Source organism: Ursus arctos, unplaced genomic scaffold, assembly GCF_023065955.2.
Source record: "Ursus arctos isolate Adak ecotype North America unplaced genomic scaffold, UrsArc2.0 scaffold_11, whole genome shotgun sequence".
NCBI lineage: Eukaryota > Metazoa > Chordata > Mammalia > Carnivora > Ursidae > Ursus > Ursus arctos.
The window spans coordinates 61,477,649-61,498,367 of NW_026622775.1; the positions used below are offsets into that span (position 1 = coordinate 61,477,649).

General features: G+C 50.6%; 1 protein-coding gene across 6 annotated transcripts in view; it reads right to left on the bottom strand.

The window, feature by feature from the left end:
* GATA4 (GATA binding protein 4) overlaps positions 1 to 20,719 on the bottom strand; it is an 82,272-nt gene that overhangs the window by 44,557 nt on the left and 16,996 nt on the right. For 3 of the 6 annotated variants that reach the window (XR_008958678.1, XM_026518895.4, XM_026518894.4), the window contains exons 1-2: positions 10,548 to 10,667; positions 5,687 to 6,795 (exon numbers count right to left, since the gene is read on the bottom strand). Coding sequence is in view for 5 of the 6 variants with exons in the window: in XM_026518895.4 (XP_026374680.2) it covers positions 5,687 to 6,302 (616 nt within the window). In the remaining variant the exon portion in view is untranslated. The other 3 variants (XM_044391153.3, XM_057310183.1, XM_044391152.3) reach the window with 3 other exon arrangements.

Sequence of the window (20,719 nt, forward strand, 5' to 3'; positions counted from 1 at the left end):
GCACTGAGATCAAGAGTCAGACACCTAGGGACGCCTGGGTGGCTCACTTGGTTAAGCGTCTGCCTTTGGCTCAGGTCATGATCCCAGGGTCCTGGCATCGAGTCCCACATCTGGCTCCCTGCTTACTGGGGAACCTGCTTCTCCCTCTGCCTGCAGCTCTCCCTGCTTGTACTCTCACACTCACTCTCTCTCTGGCAAATAAATAAAAAATATATATTAAAAAAAAAAGAAGAAGAATTGGACCCTTAACTGAATAAGCTACCCAGCCACCCCTGCTCTCTCTCTCTCTTTTTTTTTTTTAACAAGTAACAGGCAATATACATACCCTGCACGTATAAATATATCTTTGGAGAGGACTCTATACCATCACATAATGAATTTCCTAAATTTTTAAGTCTACATGATATCCTATTGTTTGTATGTATGATATGTATACAAACATTCCCCTGATAATAAACATATAGGTTATTCCCAATTTTCGTTATTACAAACAGGGCTACAACTGTGCCAGTGTATTTGCAGAATAAATTCCTAGAAGTTAAATTTCTGGGTCAAGGGTAGCTACCTTAAAATTTGTTGGATATCACCAAGGGCTGTCCATAAAGTTTATACCAATTTACACTCCCACCCACAGGTATCAGAGTTCCTGTTTCCTCACGCCTCAGAGAATGTTTGTTTTCTTAGCTCATTTAAGTTAAAAAAAAAAAAATGGAAAGGGATACAGAAGAAAGTGTTATCTAAAACTGTCTCCTGTGCATCATTCTACCTGAGTGCTTAGAAAGTGCCTAGCAAATGTGGCCTGACCTTTTGAAGGGACACAATTGGGCAGGTGACAGATCTCACTGGAAGCAGTGACACACCCCTGGCCACCCCGCACACACCTTCCCCACTCAATTGGTTCTCAATCTAGCACCACAGACCAGCCCCAGCTCTGACTGACCTGCTCAGGGTGGTAACCGGAAAGTCAAACAACTTTAGTTTTCTCAGAGACTGACAAATCATTCCCTAGCCAAACAAGCTACCTCAGAGTTGATCTTGCAAGGTTCCCTATATAAATGAACTGGCTCTGAAAGAAACCGGCTTCATTGATAAGCAAGTCCCCAAAGATCCAGAAAACACTTGAGAGAGTTTTCCACTGACCTATACCATAAACAAACTCTCACGACCCCACGAATGAGGCAGAGCTTTTAAAGAAACCACCTGGCTGACACTCTGGGTGATATGCATGTATTTCACTGTGTTATTTTTTTAAATCAACCCTTAAAATGATTTTAAAAATTTGAGATCCTTTGACAGCATTATAATTGCTTGTTTCTCTATTACCTGAAAGAATTGTTATTTCATAATAAAGCATATTTTCTTCGCTTTTCCAGGAACATCTGCTACAATACTACTTCCTTCATGGCATATTTACACATAATTTCCATGGTCTCCTTTTCTGCTTTAAGTATTTGCAAGTATTAATTAATACAAAAATCAACTTTATTGTGGTTTAACGTACATACAAATACTCGTTTTAAAAGTGCATTTCCACGGGTTTTGACAAACTAATATACCTAATATAACCACCCTGATTGGTTCCTTCACAAGGAGACACAGCTTTCTTACCTGCTGTATCTCACGTGCATACAAACATGGGCTCTAGCCCTTGAAATGCAAGCATTTCCTGCCCAGCTCCAGGAGCAGACGGCAACCCACAATCTCCTTAAGCAGAGAAGCCATATTCCATATTCCACCTCGACAACTACAATCTTGTGTGAGAAAGTGTTCTTGCCAAACCTAATGTTCGCTCACCTGGAGCAACGCAATGTTAAAAGGACATAGGCTTTTGCCTTTCAGGTATTTTTTTTTTTAAGATGTATTTATTTATTTGAGAGAGAGGGGCAGAAGGAGAGGGAGAGAAAATTTCTAGCAGACTCCCCACTGAGCCCAGAGCTGGACACAGGGCTCAGTCGCATGACGCTGAGATCATGATCTGAGCCAAAACCAAGAGTCAGACACTTAACCCACTGAGCCACCCAGGCGCCCCATCACATATTTTTACACAGTCATTCTCTCTCTCTCTCAGCAAACCTAAAGCAGCTTCAGTGGTTTCTCAAGGGTTCCAGAACTCTCTCCCCACCCTGTTCCTCTTCCCCCAGGCTCCCCAATGGGCCTCTGAAGCAGCCACTGTGTGTGTTGTGACCTGGGCAGAGTACTGTGGCAACTGCCTCCTAGATCTCTACTCAAATATTTGCCCAGTGCCCATCATGTGCCTGGCACTTAAATATGACTAAGACTCTATACCTGCCCTCAGTAAGGTCACATAATTCCATTAATGCAGTCTAATTAATGATGTCAGCAGTTGTTTCAGGGTCAGGCTCATATTGAACTTGGAATGAGCTGAAGTTCATATTCATTGCGGTCAAGGCAAAATAACTCCTTCCAACCTAAGTGCACGGCTTTACAGAGGCCCTTGCTGGTTTTATTACTTGGATTTTTGTCTTTTCCAAACCAACATAAGAACTCTGGCAAGATATTAACTATTGTTAAAAATGAGGCAGTTAATACTTCATAAAAAATAAAGTTGTTCTCTTATTTCTTCTCATTGAAATTGAAACTAGTTACCAAGGTGAAGAGTGAGTGAGTCTGTGTGGTTTTACCTATGGCTGTAAATATATTATTTACACAAAAGCCAAGCTATGTAGTATCATTTCACAGTACTACAAAATGTGATGGCAAATGAGGGTTTAACTTTTCTTTTCTTTTTTTTTAATTGCAGGTGCTGTGCTTTTCCTGGCAAACTCCTACCTACCCTTCTAGACCAAATGCAGATGACACCACTAAGGTGAAGACTTCCAGATTCCTACACAGAATAAAGAACCACTTCTGTCTTCTCGCCTTTGCTCTTAGCTCATTACTGCAGCATGCTACTGGGTCATTTACCCATTTTCATGTCTGTTTAGGGTCACCAACCATCTCTGTGCATTGTTTAGCACTAAAAATCCCAGGTCTGGGAAACCCCTCAGTCCTGAGAAAATCAGAAAAAAATAGGTCACTCCACATGATTGTGAGTAGCTGTTTAACAAAATCGCCATCTTTTATGAGAGGCGAAAACCAACTACTTCACAAATACTGCCTTATTTTTCTAATATAAGAGCACACTGAAAGTAATTAGGATTATCCCATTTTACGGAAAAGGAGGGGAGACTGAGAGGTAAGTAACCTGCCCAAGATCACAGGGGTACCTGGAATCAAATGAAAGTTTGCCTGTCATCCTACCACACTGTCTTGCCATCTGAGGGGCCAGTGGCAACTCCAAAAAGCAGGCTCTCCATACATATCATGGAATCGGTAACCACTTACACCATGCTTCTATCACTCAGCATCAGCTAATATGCCAGTGTTGGTCCTCGATAAAGCTGGCAGGCATTTACAGGAGGGTCCATGTGATAGGAGGAACAGATAAAAAAAATATTTATTTACATGCACTGATTTTAAATTAACTTGCTTTTATGTAAGTGCCACCTACAAAACACGCCGAAGATGTGATTGCCAGCAAGTTCCACATGCCTCACGCTCTCTCACAAAGATAACATGGAAGTTTTCATGAAGACCATTTAACACCCTTGGCTATGTATAGAGGAGATGATCCAGCTGCTAGGCCAGACCCCAGGGCTGCTTCAGGTGGGACTTCCTGAGCTAGTGGAACAGAGCAGAGTCTTGGGAAGACAGACCACACTTCTCAGCAAGGAGGTGATCCTTGGAGGTCAGCTTGTCATTGGTTGACCCTGAAATCTGGGAAACATTACTTACTTCAGCACCCTCCTAAGTGGTATGGGTTACATTTTAGAATTTAAATACTGTGTGCACTCACACAGTATCTTTTTTTTTTTTTTTTCTTCTCTTTTACACTCTTGTGGTTGTTAACTCTCTTGACCAGAAAAGCATATCCTCCATTTTTGGACCTTGAACTTTTTCTTCCCTAACCAAACACCAAATTCTCATTCCAGGTTATATGGGTGAGGAAGCAACCTTTCCACTCCTACCACAAGTTAAAAGAAGTGGAACTGTGGGGACCATTTCTCCCTATTTTAAAACATAAGTTCCAGAAAGAGAGTTCTAGAGACAACGGAGAGTTCTGAGAATGCAGAGCCAAAGCACCTCCCCCCCACCCCCACTCAACACACCCACCCCCAGCTGCCATTGTATGGAGATGCTTCAAGAGAGCTATCTGGCTCGGGCCCTCCGAAAGGCTCAGGAGCCAGTTGCCCGTCCTCCCCTGGGGGGTGCCGTCTGGCTCCCCTGAGAAGGGGAGGGGAAAACGTGGAGCCACAGACCCAGCCCCGGCGCCACTTCCATGGTTAATCAGTTTACCTGGGATGTGTATTTGGCTGGACCCCCCTGGGGACCTTCCCTGGCCACCCAGGGTCAGAGGATAATTTAAAAGCTCTTCAAAGCTGGGACCCTTCTCAGAGCCAGCCTAAGACTGGAAACCTGGGAGGGACAGGCTTTACTCTTCAAAGCGAGAACAAATGTGGAAGGATTTAGCACTTAGTAGGTAGTCAATAAATGTTAACTTTGTTTCTCAGGTCTGGCCTTCCCCTCCCCCGCAAAAGCCATCTCCAACCAAACCCGATCCTGTCCCTTCCTGAAATTCCACAAGGCCACAGTCGTTTGCATTTTGAACTAGTGGTTGCACTTCCCTTACTTTGCCAGCCCAAAGCAACCAGACCCTTTCTCAGAATTCATTTTGTTCATCTGTAAATCGGAGCAAGGGAGCACACCTTTGCCATTGTTCCCAGGTCTGACATTCACAGGAAATATTAAATTGTGCCCATTACGATTGTTGTTTCTAACCTCAGCCCTCCAGACAAGAGGCCACTCAACTTATGGAAGCTGCTGCAAAGTCTCCATTGAAGTCAGGTATTATAGAGAAGCCCCTCTGGGCTGCCGGTGTCCCTGGACGCTGACCAGGCATGAGCTTTCAATCCACCCCGCCATTTGTGCCGCCGCAGACCCGCGCAGTGCGCAACACGCTCTGGCCCCGAGGCACCCACAAGGTGCCAGCCCCAGTTCAACCCATCTCCACTGCTCCAGTCCCTCCTTTGTCCCAGGTGTGAAATCCCGACAGAGGAATTATCTGCCACTCCGAAGGATCCTCCAACTGGGCCGCCAAATGGCCCAGAAGATCTTGGGCCCTAGCCAATGTAATTAGTTCCCTGCTGAGGACTCCGAGGGAGGGCCGAGAGGAAATGGGAGCAGAAACCCCGCGATCGCTAAGGCTGTCCACCAAGGGCTCGCCGGGCTGCTCCTCCCAGCTCTCCCGTGAGCCCGTCGGCCTCCCACAGTCACCTACAGATGGGTATGGCGGGCTCAGACATACCCGACGTCTGGGGCTTCATGGGGACACACTCAGCCCCTGCCACCCTGCAGTCCTCTCTTTTTCAGAAAACCTAAAAAGCAGGCTCGCCCTCACTTAACAGAATCTGGATTCTTTGGGGCTGTGACCTTCACCACCGCCATCGTTCGGCGCCGCCAGCTTCTGTCTTCCAGTTTGCTTTTCTTGGAAACTCACGGATCCTGCCTCATCCCTACCGCCCGCCACCCTACACACACACTTGTGAAAAATTAAATGCCCCCAACGGTGCTCAGGACAGCCTGTTCCGGTCCACAGCCGGCCCGGGTGCTTGAGCTCAGTACTCACCGAGATTGGGGTGTCGGGCAGCGGGGTTGGCCCTGCCGGGCAGGCTGTGCAGGACCGGGCTGTCGAAGGGGCCGGCGGAGGCGGCGGCGGCCGCGGCCCAGGACGCACCCACGTCGGCCATGTAGGCGGGATAGGGGCTGGAGTAGGAGCCCGCGAAGCCCGCACGCCCGTACTGCTCGCGGCCAGCCAGGCCCGCACCCGCCGCTCCGCCACCGCTGCTATAGGCCGCGGCTTCTCGGGCCGCGGCGGCGGCGGCGGCGGCGGCCAGGGACCCAGTGGTTCCCGGGAAGGAGAAGCGCGGCGACACAGGCGGGGGGGTGTAGGCGGCTCCCTCGGCTCCCGCCTGGCTCCAGCCCGGGCTGCCCTGCTGGGTTCCGGGCCCGGCACCCGACGGGGCCCCACCGGAGCTGCCGCCAGTGGTGGCTCCGGCCGCAGCGCCCCCGCCTCCGCCCTGGAGATAAGACAGGCCCAGCACAGAGGAGGGCACCCGCGGCGTGGGCACGTAGACTGGCGAGGACGCAGCGCCCGCGCTGTGCATGAAGGCGCCAGGGCCGCCCGCTTCGTAGGCCCCGGGAGGGGGGCCGTGGTTGGCCGCCATGGCCAAGCTCTGGTACATCGCCCCCGCGAGCTCTCAGCTTGAGTCCGCTCTCACTTGCGAGTCAAGGCGCAATGCAGGGAGAGAAAACAGTAATGGAAAAAATAATAATAATGTACAGGTGAGAGCCTGTCACATAAACGAAGATCAAAAATCAAAAGTAAAGAAAAACAAATCTCAAAAATATATACGTATTAAATCCAGCATCGAGTAAGAAAGACTCTAGGCTCTTGTTTATAGGAAAATCCCAAATTGAATTTTTGGTTCTTCCTGGAGGTGCTGGAGGAGGGGCTGAATCTACACCACGGCCCAGAGGTCCCGAGCGCCTACGAGTGGCAGAAGATGCGGGGTAGAGCCTGGGCGCCTGTGCGGGGCACGGGCCTTCGGGTCACGCCGGCGGCCGTCGCTGCGCGCGGTCTTCAGGACACCAGCGGACTCCGGCGCTGGGTGCGGTAGGCTGGTTGTAATGCGGACGGCCGGGCTGGCTCCTATCCTCCTTGCTGTAGTCGCGGTCCTAAAAGAGGAACGACAAAAAGGGGAAGTTCATCAGGAACCGTCCGAGCACAATCTCCCTATGCTTGAGGTTGTTTCGCTCGTACTGCTAACCCGAGAAATCGTCACTCTCAGCTTGGAAGCCTTGCGGTTCCGAAGGAAGTTGCGGTCTTTGTTTTGCAGAGGCTTGGGGGGCCGGGGGAAGCGGGGGGGGGGGGGGGGTCTGGCTGCTCCAAGGAAGCTTAGGGAGGGCAGCTTTAGGGACATGGGACTTCGCGGTTATTGGACATGTAATCATTGGTTGTGACCTAGGGCTTTTTTTTTTTTTTTTGTATTGCTTGTCAGGAAGGACTTTAATTTTACCTTATTTTTCAAGCATATTCCTGTCACGGTATTTTCTAAGTTCAAGGGTTTCGCGTCTCCGGCGCAGTGCCTGGGACCCAAGAAATATCGTTCATCTCTGTCCTGCCTAACCCCAAGTGTCCCTCGTCGTGAAAAACTTTAGATTGCCCGTGAAAGACAGAGGCAAACTTTATAAAAACCAGCAACCTAAGAAATTTTTGTTTGTAATTTTTTTTTTAACTAGAGGTAGAGTCTAAATGTTTACACATGAGCACAGTGTCTGCTAAATCTCTGTGAAAAGGATTGTGAAATCTCTTATCCATCCACACACTTGACCATGTGGAAGTCAAATCAGATGAGGTATTTGTTTCCTGCAAATAATTATATTTTAGCCATTTTGCAGACTAGGTATCAAAACCAGAAAAGTGAAAGGGATGTCCAAGTTCACTTTACAGGACTACTCACTGGGCCATTCAGATTCACTGAATGGGTTTTTCCATGAAGAATCCCTGGTCCACCCATGTAGGGAATCAGAACACCAATGACCTTGCTTAAAGGGGAAGAACAGCTCATAGGACTTGGCTGTATCCTTGTATCCTGTGTTTGTATTTTCTCAGGCAATTTTTCTGGTAAAACAAGAGCTCTACCTTCTGAAGCACCTGCCCCGTTCCAGGTCCTTTTTGTCACAGGCCCACTAAGGATGTGTGTCTCCTCAATTTACAAAAGACGGAACTGAAGCATCTGAAAGTTTTTAAACTTGTCAAAGATCAAAATACAATTATAGGGGGGTAGGAAGACAGAATCTGTGGGCCTCCAGGGTTTGAGGCTGACCACTACACTCCCACTTTTCTCCTTTAAGATGAGGCAGCCACTATTAACAGTGGTTTCTTTTTCATTGCAATAGTAGAATTACAAAGATATTAACTGACATTTATTATACTAAATCCAGGCTCTGTCACTTAATGAATGACTTTAGACACATTACTTAACCTCTGTGCCTCATTTTCCTCATTTGCAAAAATGCAAATGTTAAAGGTATCTGTCTTGTGGAGTCCCTGTGAGGACTGTGAGGATTATAAATTAATATATACAAAGCACTTATAACAGGGTTTTATAAAACTTGTAACAGGCACAAAGTTCTATATAATTGTTGGTCATTATTATTACAGATTTCTAGTGTGCCATAAGACAGTGCCTCAGATATAATCATACTATAACAAATGGGCATCTTAATTATTGTAACAAATTCTGAAAATGGAACACAGTATATAATGCTTTTAACCATTTCTGCAACATCACTAATGATAATGGAGTTAATAGCACTGTGTTCTATAGTCACATGTTAATTCCTAGATGGTTTATTATTTGCTTTCGAAACTATACAAGAAATTACTGGTTTGTTGGCCATTTTCTTCCAGCAAGAAGTTTGGCTAGAGAGTGGATACAAAAAAATTTTATCTGAAGGGTACCTAGCTGGCTTAGTCCGCGGAGCATGTGACTCTTGATCTCCTGGTTGTGAGTTCAAGCCCCATAGTTGGGTGTAGTGATTACTTAAAAATTAAATGCTAAAAAAAAAAATTGATCTGAGATCACCAACTTCCCTCTTTGAAAATGAAGGCAAAAAATTAGTACCTCATAGGAATCTCTGGGCTTCAGTAAGTAAATATGTAGGCTTCCCATGATAAAATATTCAATATTTAATTTTTACGGCAAATAGTTGACCTATTTCATTGTATTTTTCTCTAATACTCAGCTTCTGCAGTTCTAAAACATAACGTCATACTTTTTTCTCACCTAACTGCAGGAAAGGAAGATTTATAATTTTGTAAGCTAACTTCCAAATATAAATACAGACGCTAATTTACAAGCTTTAAAATGTAAATGCTAAAAACGCCATAAATCTAACATTTGTCTTTATTACACGCTCTGCCTTTTTAAATGGCTGGTCCATTGCCTGAGCGTTGGATTACTGAACAATAGAAGGTGGAGAAAATACCCCTCCATACCTTTCTGGAAAGACAAGAAATCATTCTGCTTGTTTCTATTATTAAGCCTTGGTTCAGACATCCGCGGAGGTAGCAGATCGAGCTACTGAGAATGGCACGTTGGGCCTCGCCATGGGGGCTCATGCCTGCCCCCCAGTTTTTCCTCTCCTTCTGATCACTCATTCTAGTTCACCTCAAATTCACAGACCAACCAGGAAATGCCTTCTTCGTGATTTAGCTCACAGCCTCTTTCCGATCTATTTCTCATTGCGGGAGGATCCAAAGCTTGCCCTAATGTCCGCGTCTATTTACAAGTCACTCTGCTCTTTCGGCTCAGCTCGCGTCTCGGTTCTCGGCCTGCTGCGCAGAAAACTGTCACCCACGAACGCACACACTGGCCAGCAATAATAAAGCTGGCCGCTGCAGGGGAATGTGGAGACTCAGAAGTGTGGGGGGTCATCCCAATGAAACCTTTCTTTAAAAGCCTGAAACCTGCTCTTGGCTGTCCATTCCTTTTCGGAGGAACACAGGAAATACTTCCCTGCGGCGCTTCCCCAACCTTCCCCGAAGAGCCATCGTGCTGCCCCAAATCCTACCAGCCCTGGGTCCCTCTCCACCCTGTTTCCCAACAGAAAGGCCTCTTCGTCCCCTCAACCTGGTGGCAGTTCACCACCCAGGCATCCTCCTCTCCCCTGAGGGACCCCTTCGCCCCCAGCCCAAAGCCATGCGACAGAATACTATGAATCCGGGCAGCTACCCGTGGCTGGCGGAGTGACTTCACTGCTTTCCTCCCGGGTTCCGGCCCCCAGCTACTTTCGCCCAGGAGCAGTGTGAGTGGGTGGGGTTGTTAGCTTCGTGGGTGGTGTTTGACTCCCTGGACCCCAGTCAGGAAGGCTAAGAGACTGGCCAGAAGGGCATTAACAAGTCTGGGCGCTCACTAGTCGTCCCCGGCTTGGAAGCGCCTCCCCGGGGCCCGAGGCCCAGTCGCACTGCCTCCCACCGCCAGTCTGAGTCCCCGCAGTCACCGACGGGCGACACTCCTCCGTGTGAGCCCCTCCGCGCGGCCTGTCCCGGGTCAGTTCGTCAGTGTGATTTCGCACAGCCATCATCCCCATCCAGCCCTGGCCTGGGAAGTGCAGAAACAAGGGCTGGAGAATATATACGAGGAGGCGGGGATTTAAAACATTCAAGTTTACACCAAAAAAAAAATCCAAAAGCACTTCGAATATCCCCCTTCGCTTTCCCCCCAAATCTTACTTTGATTTAAAGACGCTACTAAGCCAATGTCCAAAGTTGAGCAGTCTTTGAACAATTTGGGGGCGGAAGGAGGAACCAACGTCTCCTTTCCATCCACCAGTTACCTCTCTACTCCCAGGCAAACAGCGCAGAGGAGCTCTGAATTTCGCTGACGACGGGAAAGAGCATGGCGAGGAAGAAAGAGCCGTACCTGCCGGGACTTGAGCTTCCTGGAGGGCCAGCGCGCGCTCCCCTGGGCGCCCTGGGAGCTACAGCAGCGGCGGTGCCTCTTGCGGCCACTGTGCCGGCCTCCTCCGCTTCCCCCAGCTCCCAGCGCGGGTCCCCTCGCCCCTGCGCTCGCGTTCCCGGGCGCTGACTGGCCTGTGGGAGTCACGTGCAAGGGCGGGGGGCGGGGGTGCGACGCAAAGGCTGCACCTCCGCTCCGAGCCAGGCTGCGGGGCTGTGCAAAAAACTCCCCAGCAGGCAAAGTCCAGGCGCACGGATCTCGGAAAATGCCAAAGTGCCACTGCCGGGGCGCGGGGCTTCACCCGCCGCCGTGCCTGAGGTCGATTCGGTTTGCAGTTTTGCCCAGGGTCAGCTTTATTCAGGAGCTCCCTTCTCCTACCTCCTCCCTCCACCCCGTCCCCCGCCCCATCCCCCACCCCGGCCGCCCGGTGGTCTGGGTCCTGCCCTAGCCCAGGACTCGCGGGGCAAGGGGCGGGGCTGATAGAAGGAAAGGTGACCTCTTGGACGAGACCCCTGATCGGCTGTGGAGCACAGGGTCACCAGAAGAGCCCGGCTGGCTGCGAGTCCCCGGGAGGGAGTGGGTAGTGGGGATCCTGCTAGCCCGGGACTGCAAGTGGAAAAGACACGAAACCTTGGACTGGCCCACTCAAGTCAGAGCGCAGTGATGGAAGCTTCCCTTTAGCCTTCTCAGCAGCCTGGGGAGTTCGCAAGGGGCCTCTCCAGCCCTCGATTTTATGTATTTATGCAAAACGTGCACCCTTTCCTGGAGACACTTCCCATCTCCTACGGCCTCCCACCTTCAGATCTTTCCGTTTTCCCTGCAGCCTGCGGCGCTGCTGCACCAATCCAAGGAACGTGGCTGGGGCTTGAGGAGTTTGGCAGTCCAGCAGGGTTTCTCAGCGGCGAGGTCTTCCAGCCAGCTCAGCCCCCCTCCCTGAATTGGGGGCGGGGAGGGTGGCAGGCCTGAGTCTGGAGTCGGCGTCAGAACCTAGAGGCCCCAGCGCAGCGGGGCTGCGAGCCGGAGAGTCCCTCAGACAGGTCTAAAGGTTAATAGAGCAATCACAGGGCCCTATTACCGCGTAAAAATAACCCATCGATTACCGCAGCCTTCAGCCCCAGATAACAGTCGGCCGGTGGCTCTCACGCTTTCGGTTAAACCTTACCCCCCCCCCCAAAGCCGAGTTTCTCTCTCTAGAGCAGGTTTTTCATACCACATTGGAGGGGTCGGGAGGGGGCCGGGATACCACCCTTCACGAAACCCGTGCGGCTGCGAAGGAAGGGTAAGGGGTACGCCAGCTTCCGCTGTTGGTAATCGGCAGTGGATTCCTGGCCTGAGCGAGGGCAACACGGGCGCAGAGGACGAGACTAGGACGCGGGGCTGATTGGAAGGAAACCCCCAAAGGGATCGTGGCCAACTCGTGGGGATTCTCAGGAAAATCCCGGAGGAAGGACCGAGAGCGGCTGCGCGGGGAGTTCTCTTTCCTGAGCGAAACGTGCGGAGGTTCAGAGGGGCCCGAGCGCAGGAGAGAAAACTGAGGCGCCCCGCGGAGCCGCGGAAGGTCTGCGCCGGGGCTGGATGCACGCTCGCCGCCCGCACCCCGACCCCCAGGCAGCGGCTTGCCTAGGCCCCTTCGCGCCCCGGAAGCTTAGGACGGTCTGTTTAGGGACCCTGCTCCAGCTTCCCTCAACTCCTCGCCAACGCCTCTGCAGAATTTGGCTCGGCAGCTCCCAGTTGTCTGGAAACTTAAGAGGGAGGGGGTCCTGGGGACCCCGGAGGCTGGAGCTGTTCGGGGAAGACACTCGGCGGGCGCACTTTCAGACGAATGGCGGAGAAGGGTACGCGACCCCAGCGCGGTCTAAAACGACATCCCCACTGGCCTACAAGAGCTTTCTGGAGAGTTAAAAGTGTGGGCTTGGGCAAGCGGCAAGCCGTTCTGGCCTCTCAGTTTTCGGTGGGGGAATTTGTGGCTCCAGCGAAGCTCGAGGTCTCAGAGCTGCCTTACGCATGAGACCCTCAGAGCTGAGCCTGCGGCCTGTGGGCAGTGGATTTTCTTAGCAACAAGCCAAGGGCTTGGGGCTTAGCGTCTGGTGGAGCGGCCATCCAAGCGTCCTCACCAAAGCCAAGGACACAGACCACTCCCAGGCGGGCTTCTACCAGTAGTGCGGGCTGGCCCGCGGCGCAAGAGCTTGTGTGCCGAGGTTCGCTTTAGCTGGGTACCCTGGGGCGAGCCTCCCCCTTCCCCACTGCCCCCACAGCAGGCCTCCCGGAACTTCAGTCTCCTCCCCTGTACCGCGGGGGAGCGGGGGTGCAGAGCAGGCCCTGCCTGCTCTACGCGGCCGTTGTGAGACCCCAGATGGAAGAGTCTGGTTTTTCTAAGCGGTCGCATGCTAGGAACCCCGGATCCACTGGGATTCCTCTTATGGCAAGGGACCCGACAGAGCTCTTTTACCCACGCCCCCTCTGGCGCAGTTCAGGTGGGCTGAGGCCTGGGAGCCTTGAGAAATTCGCTCCTTCTAGGAATGCGCCTGGGATAAATTTGTGTCTGTTTCCTGTGGCTCTTTTCTCTGGGCCCAGCGCCCCAACTTTCTCCCCAAAGCGGTTAGCTCAAGGACGGTCCAGAAGGTGGTTGGCGAGCGGTCTGTTCTTTCGGGGTGTTTGATTTTCCCTCGCTCCCTCCCTCCGTCTTTAGGTCGGCCCCCTCCCTCTCTAGGGCAAGGCGGGAGCCCCCGCGTCCGCGGCGCTGTTGCCAGGAGCAGGGAGCATTTCAAGGCCTCGCTGGCCCGCCGGCTGGAGGAGGTTTATCGGCTGCCGCTAAGTTCCCAGGCTTCTCTCTCACTCAGGAGGCTCTGGGAAGGGGGGTGGGGGTGTGCTTTGAGGTTCGGATTCTTGGCTATTTTTAAGGACATGTCCCTGGGCTGGCCTGGGATGGTGGCCCAACCCCACTCACGTCCTCTTTCCGCTTTTCTTTCCCATAGTCGACAGGGAAATTTTAATACTGTAAAAATCTTTGATCTCTTTTTACTAAGGGCCTGGATCTAATGAAGAGTCAAGTAATGAGATTTTAGACAAATAAGAATTACTTAGATGTACTGCACACTTTTAAAAAAATCTGCCCAGGACACAAGAATAAATTGCATTTTCTTGCTCTCTTAAGGCCCCCGGGACTTGAGCTGGTCCATACCCTAGTAGAGACGCAATTGTAGACCGGACATGGCGTACAGAGGAATCTGAACTCTAGTTCCCTGAACTAGTTAATAAACTGTGGACGGTGAAAATCACGGTCACACCAGCCAGGGTCTCCCCTCGAGGGGTAACGGGATTTCCTGGCGGGACCCGAGCCAGCTTATTTTAAACGCAGTGCAACCTCGGGTGCCAGAATCTCAGATTTTGGTTGGTAAAGCCATTTGGCACCCTGCGGAAATCAGCCTCCGCGGCCGCCTTACAAAAACCAACAACGCCTGAAAAAACACGGGGCTCCCAAAGTCTTATAATCGGAACAAGAGACCCCCATAGAGAGAGAGAACCAGAGAGGGGACTAGGAAGTCCCCCCTCGTCCTTTGTAACGAATTCCTCCGAGATGTTGACACTTCTCTGCAGACTTGGGCGCAAGGGCTCATGACAGACCTGCAAAGTGACCCGCGCTGAACGTAGGCTGGATCCGGTCCCCACACGGCCGTCGAATTCCCCCACCGGGCCCGCACGTTTCCTCCCCTGCGACTCTTAGTCCTCACTCGCGTGACCCACCCTGCACCCTGTGTAACCCCCCCTTGGGCGGAGCTGGGAGAACCAAATTGCGGAGCCGGGCTAGTCCCCGCTAACGCAAAATTGGAGAATGAAGTAAGCTGCTAGACTACGTAGACCTTCTTTCCCTCCCTGTGCCCGGCGTTTGAACACCCAGAATTCTTTGTGGGGTGGGCTTGGGGGTGTCGGGGACATAGAGACCCCCTCCCCCTCCCACCCCAATAAGCTCGGCACCCCAGGAAGTGATCATCAGCCTCCCGGGGGCAGATGTGAGGAGAGAAGGCAGTAACGCTTTTTGATTCTGTCTCGTTTTTAAAAATAGTATTCGATGGGGCGCCTGGGTGTCTCAGTCGGTTAAGCGTGGGACTCGATTTGGGTTCAGGTCATGATCTCAGGGTCCTGAGATTGAGTCCCTCTTCTGCCTCTGGCTGGGCGTGGAGCCTGCTAAAGATTCTCCCTCTCCCTCTCCCTCTGCCCCTCCCCCCTCTAAAAATTAAAATAAAGTAAAATAAAATAAAATAAAATAATTTAAAAACACTATTTAGTGTTGCGAAATGATGCCAAGGTCCTGCTCACAGACCTCCCTGAAAGCCTCCTTGGTGCTTCTGGCCCTGAGGATCAGAGTTTTTGGCACACCCCCTAATATTTTATAGTCATTTCCAAATCTACAAACGCTCTCGAATTCCATTTTTCTGGAGGAAACAACAACATTGTGGAGCTAGAGGAAGGAAGAGAGGGTGTTACCATCTCATACAAACAAGAACTCAGAGACCCAGAGACATTGAGACACTTTTCTGAGGTGGCACAGCCAGTGCACTGGACAATAGGTCTCAGATCTAGATTCCTGAGTCTTAGTTCTTTTTTCCACTCTATTTAATACTGAGATAATGAACACTTTCCTATTTTTCCTTTCAAATAAGTCCCATGCCTTGCATGGAGCCCAGTGTGGGGCTTGAACTCAGGACTCTGAGATCAAGACCTGAGCTGAGATCAAGAGTCAGATGCTTAACCGACTGAGCTACCCAGGCGCTCCTGAAACACTTTTAAAAACCTGCCTTTTGTTTTTCAAATATCTCTAAATTTCCTTTACTGAGTAAGCCTGACATTTAAAAATTATAATCAATTTAAAATAAGGCAGGTCGTGTCTCATAATGTAAGATCCCGGAAGAAGAGAAAGAAAAGCGAAAAGGAGGTTCCACATTTTCATTAAATTTGGGAAGGATGCCAGAGGCTTTGTAAATGCGGAGGGCGCTCCTCAGTCCCAGGACAGCAGAGGACAGAACTGAAACCTGTCCGCGGCGCCCGCAAGTCCTGACGCCTGGGCCAGCGGGCGCCGAGCAGGAAACCTTCAGCTTGCTGCGGCCATACTGACCCCCTCGCACATGCCCCTGTCCCCCTTCCCAGCCTGGCTCCCTCTTTCCCTCCTCACCTAAGAGCCTTAAGAAAACAGCTGCAAACGGAGCTTCCTGCCCCTACTGTCCAAGCTGCGGGGAGACCGGCTCCTGGTCTGCAGACTCTCTGAGCTGTCCAGAGGGTACCTACTCTTTGGGGACAAACACTGTCACCTCGGGGATCTCTCTTGGTGACGCGGGCCTCAACATGTTCACTTGGGGGTCCTCCCTCCTCCTTCCCTGTCAGGGACTTACAGAAGTTGCTGCTCTGGCAGCGCTGGGTCCAGAGCACGAACTCCATATACGTTCTTGGAATACATAAAATGTTAATGCTTTATTCATAGGCCTTATGTTCCCTGAAGTTATAAATCGTTTATCTGTGGTTGGTTCCCTCCCTACACACACCCCAGAAGGTAAGATCCAGGACAGCGACTGTGGCAGGCACTTAGTAGATACTCAATAAATGTTTGTCGAAGGATTAAAATTACAAAAGGGATTGCTAACGGCATCTCTCAGGACTGATGGGAGTTGGAGAAGGGAACACTCCCCTCCTCAGGGAATGTGTCCCCTGGCACACAGTAGGTGCCCAGGGTCACCACCAGGACATGGAGGCCCAGGCAAGACACCAAGATTTGGGTCACTGGAGAGCATTTATCTGCGCAGCGCAGCCCCACCCTGGCCGACTACAAATCTCCTGCCCAATATAGGTTGCCCCTAAGGAAACCCCGGAGTCCCTGGACTCTGGAGGCTGCAGGAAGAAGGGATTTCCGGGCGCGGGCGCGCAGTCAGGATTTTGGAAGTGGAGTTGAGCTAGACAACTCGATCAGGCGCTCAGATGGCAGCGATTGGCAAGGGCGGCCTGGGGCTCCCCGGAACAGAGACCAATGACAGAGAAGGGACGCCAGGTGCGGCGTCTCCCGAGGCACGGAGGGCCCGATCCATAAATCCTGAAAAGATGGAGGAACCCAGACAAATGCTAGGACCGAGAAAAAACAAAGGAGAGGGGGTATGGAGAAAGACAGAAACAAGAGAAAGGAGGGGAAGTGGGGTAAGACAGAGGAAGGAAGGCGGAGACGACGACAGAGAAAAAACGAGGGAGCAAGTAGAGAGTGAGACAGGCCTGAGAAAACTGGAGAGGGACGGGATCATTCATGCGTTCCTTCCTTCCTTCATTCTCTGTTTATTGAGCACCTTCTCTGTGCCCCTGAACTTTCCAGGAGCTCAGCTTGGGCATGGAACAAAATAGAGAAAATTCTGTCTCCAGGAGATTACATTCTGTAAGAGGAAGACAGACAATAAAAAAGTCAAATCTATAAAGTGTTAAATGGTGAAGTGTTATGGGGAAAACAGGGCAGGGAATAGGACGTCCAGAGAGAGAAATCAGAGACGGAGACCAGAGAAAAGAGAGAGGGGGAAGACAGGAGAGAAAAACACAAACTCAGAGAAAGAAGGAGAGATAGGAGTTAGACGTGGCAACAGAACTAGAGATCGAGACCCCCAGGGAGAGGAGAAAGCCAGCAAGAGAAAAGGGAAGGAAAGCGCCAGGGCTCGATTGGAGGAGTGGGGGAACAGATAGGGACGAGGTCAGTCCGGAGTTGAGGGCTCCCTCACCCCCACTCCGCCCAGCTCCCGGGGTGGGCAGTGGTGGTGATGAGGACACCAGCAGCTGGAGCGCTGCCAGTCCTCAGACCCTGACACACGTATCGGGGGACTTGTGGGGCCACCAGAGACATGATGTTCCCATCGCCAGCTCCGGCGCGTTTCCGCCCAGGCTGCCCCCTCCTCCGCCAGCCCCGGCACCCTTCCCCTGGCCACGGAGCCCGAGGTGACCCGGAGTTGGAGAAGACGCCCAGGCAGGCGCCGCGACCTGGCGCGGCAGAGCGAGAGACAGGAAAGTGTCAAGGAAGCAGAAGCCCAAGTGCGAAAACAGCGGGGGGGGGGTAAGGGGAGTGGCCGGGGGCGGCAGGGGGTGCTGGCGGCTGGAGGCCTTGAGGTCCTTCACGCTTGTGAGGACTCACTCCACACCGGCCTGGGCTTCCCTGTAATGGACCAAGCGTCGCTTCACACGCCACCACCCCACGGTTGTAGCAGGTGCCCACAGAAAGTGGTCTGTTCATTCTTCTATCACCCATCCGGGCTTGGAGGTATTTATGGTTAGGGAATAATTGCTTTCTTACCACAGCAGGAGGAAAGGGGAGGCATGGAGCTTGCAATAACTAGACCGACATATTTCTCTCCAAGAGTATGTACTAAACTCTGACCTGAGAGAATACGGAGAACGAAAGATCCCGGGCATTCATTCCATTTCTTTTCCACCAGTTTCAACTTTCCCGCACATTCAGCGGGGTATCTGTGTGTTTGATTGAAAGACAGCGGTGCTCTACCTTTAAAGTTTGCTTTCTTCCACAAGCCCAGGCCCTCTTCAGCAGAGGTGCTAATAAACAGCAAATTGCCACAGGGCAAGGAAGTCCTGGGAGACAAAGCAAGAAGCCAAGGTCTGAGCGAAATGGAATGAATAATCAGCACCTAGATAAAGGGGAGCTTTTCACTCATGGAGGTGCAGAGCTAACCTCAGGAGTCTCTGCTAACCTTCTCCCATCCTCCCTCCCCCCATCTCATTACCTCCTTGCCTCCGGAGCTGGAGCCTTTCCCTAGTGAGGGGAAGAATCTCCCACCCACCCTCTAGAAGTCTCCGGAGAAGCCCACACTCTGCTTGGAAAGCTGTGAGCAGATTAATGTAAGACACAGCCTCATCAGTCAAAAGTGATCAATTTCTCAATCACTATGTGAGAAAGTGTCTTTACTCCGCCTCAAAAGCTCTAAATTCTCCTCTCATCCCCCCCTCTTTCTCTCCACCCCTCCTGGTTCAGTAGCTAGCACACAGTCATTCTTCCCCAGATTCATTCATTCATTTCTTTTTTTCTCTCCCCCTCCTCCCCCGCCCCACCACACACCTCCATACCCCGCTATTGTCAGGGACTCTGACATCTTCACCCCAAACTCTTTGAATGTGACTGGTCAGCAGATATATTCTTTGCAGTATGCTTCAGGATAAGAAAAGTTAAATGTAAGTTATGTTTTAATCTATAAAAGAGGATTGCTGGTATCTCCAAAACCTATAGTTGTATACATAACTGACCCAAACTTGAAGCCATACAAATGATCCCCAGCTGGGGAATAGATAAAAGGATGTACATCCATACAATAGAATACTACTCAGGAATGAAAGGGAATGAAATGCCAACGCGCACAGCAACATGCCTGAATCTCCAACATGCTAGGGCTGCACAAGAGCCAGACTCAAAAGACAAAATAGGGAATCCATTTATACGACACTGCCACGAAGGTAAAACCATAGGGACAGAAAACAGATCAGAGGTTGTTGCCAGGGGCAGTGGGTGGGGGGAGGGGTGACTACAAAGGGGGAGGAGGCAATTTGGGGGAATGCTGGAACTATTTTACATTTTGATTGTTGTGGTAGTTACATCATTTGTGTGCTTGTCAAAACTCAAAGAACTGTACACGAAAAAGGGTGAATTTACTGTGAGTAAATTTCATCTCAATAAATCAGGTTTTTCAAAAAACATGGGGAAAATCGAGTATTGCTGGGGTAGGATAAGATTGTTCAGCCTTTATACTCTCTCTCTCCCCACTCCCCACCCACCCTTGTGCGTGCACCCATCCCCAGTCTTTAGCGAGACTCCACATCCCTGGTACATGTTCAACTCCCACCTAAAATACTTCAGAAGAGTGATTTATATACAAAAGAACGCCTTGCATCTCTTTCAGAAGGATCCAGTTTCCAAGGTTGGTCCTCCCTATTGCTCATCCTTCCTGGAGGTCAGCAGGAAGTGCTACAGCAGCTATCCTGGACACAACTCCAGGGCCTGTTTCCCACGTGTCCCACACCTGCATTCCTGTTTCACAATGGACTGCAGGGAGGGTGACCTGTGAGGGAGGGTTATTCTGTTCTCTCATCTGGAGAGTTGTGGAGCCGGGTATCAGAAGCTCAGAAACTGTTAAGCCACTTTCAGCAACACCACCATCCCCCTGGGGGATGGTGGAGGATGGAGAGTGAAAGACCCAGCTGGCCAGAACCCAGTCTGTCTAGGGAGACTGGGTTTTGTCCAGCTGTTCCCATGAGGCAAGAATAAGCCAAGGCGTGGCCTTGAAAAAAAAAAAAAAGTTTACCTCTGACAGTAGGACTGTATTTCTGAATGGACTGAAGGAAAAGCACTTGCTGCAACATGGCCTTCCTATACATGATTCTACTCAACCCTCACAACAGTTCTGCAGAATAAGTGGTTTGGGCTCTAATTTTTACATCCATGTCATTACACTCAGCTGCAGGTTAGGATGTGCACAGGGATGCACAACGATTGGGTTGGATGATAATGGGAAGAAAGTATGCCCTGTGCCAGATAAAACCACACTTTGTACCTGTATTTTATAGAAATCATAGTCCAGTGGACATCACAGGGGAGCCCAAAAGCCACTGATTGCCTGGGCCATAGGGTGGCTCTGCTACTTTTCCTGCTCAATATAAATGTGTGTGTGTTGATTTCTACCCTCGCCGGAGTTGTTGATATCATTGTTTCTAACTCCAATCAAACCACTGTGGTCATAGAGGGAAAATGAATGTTAAGGTTAACAGACATCCATTGGTCGTTGGCTTTAATCTTATCCTTTTCACTTGAATTAAAAAACCAACAATACCAACACTAACAAAACACCATCAGAAACAAAACAGAACAAAACCCCACAAAATACTGTGTCTCCTGTTAGAAACAAAGCAAACAGTTTGGCTTTGTCGATTTCCCTGTTATTCTCATCCCCATCCTCACAGAGCTTGCTAATTAATCAGTGGAAGAACCAAAAGGTGGGAAGGAAAGGAAAGATGTGAAGTGGATGCAGGGATCACAACTAGAAGAGCCTGATGGCAGGCAACATTCTGGGAAACAAGGAAAGGAACCCTGGGGACCACCAAGGATCTGACCTTACCCC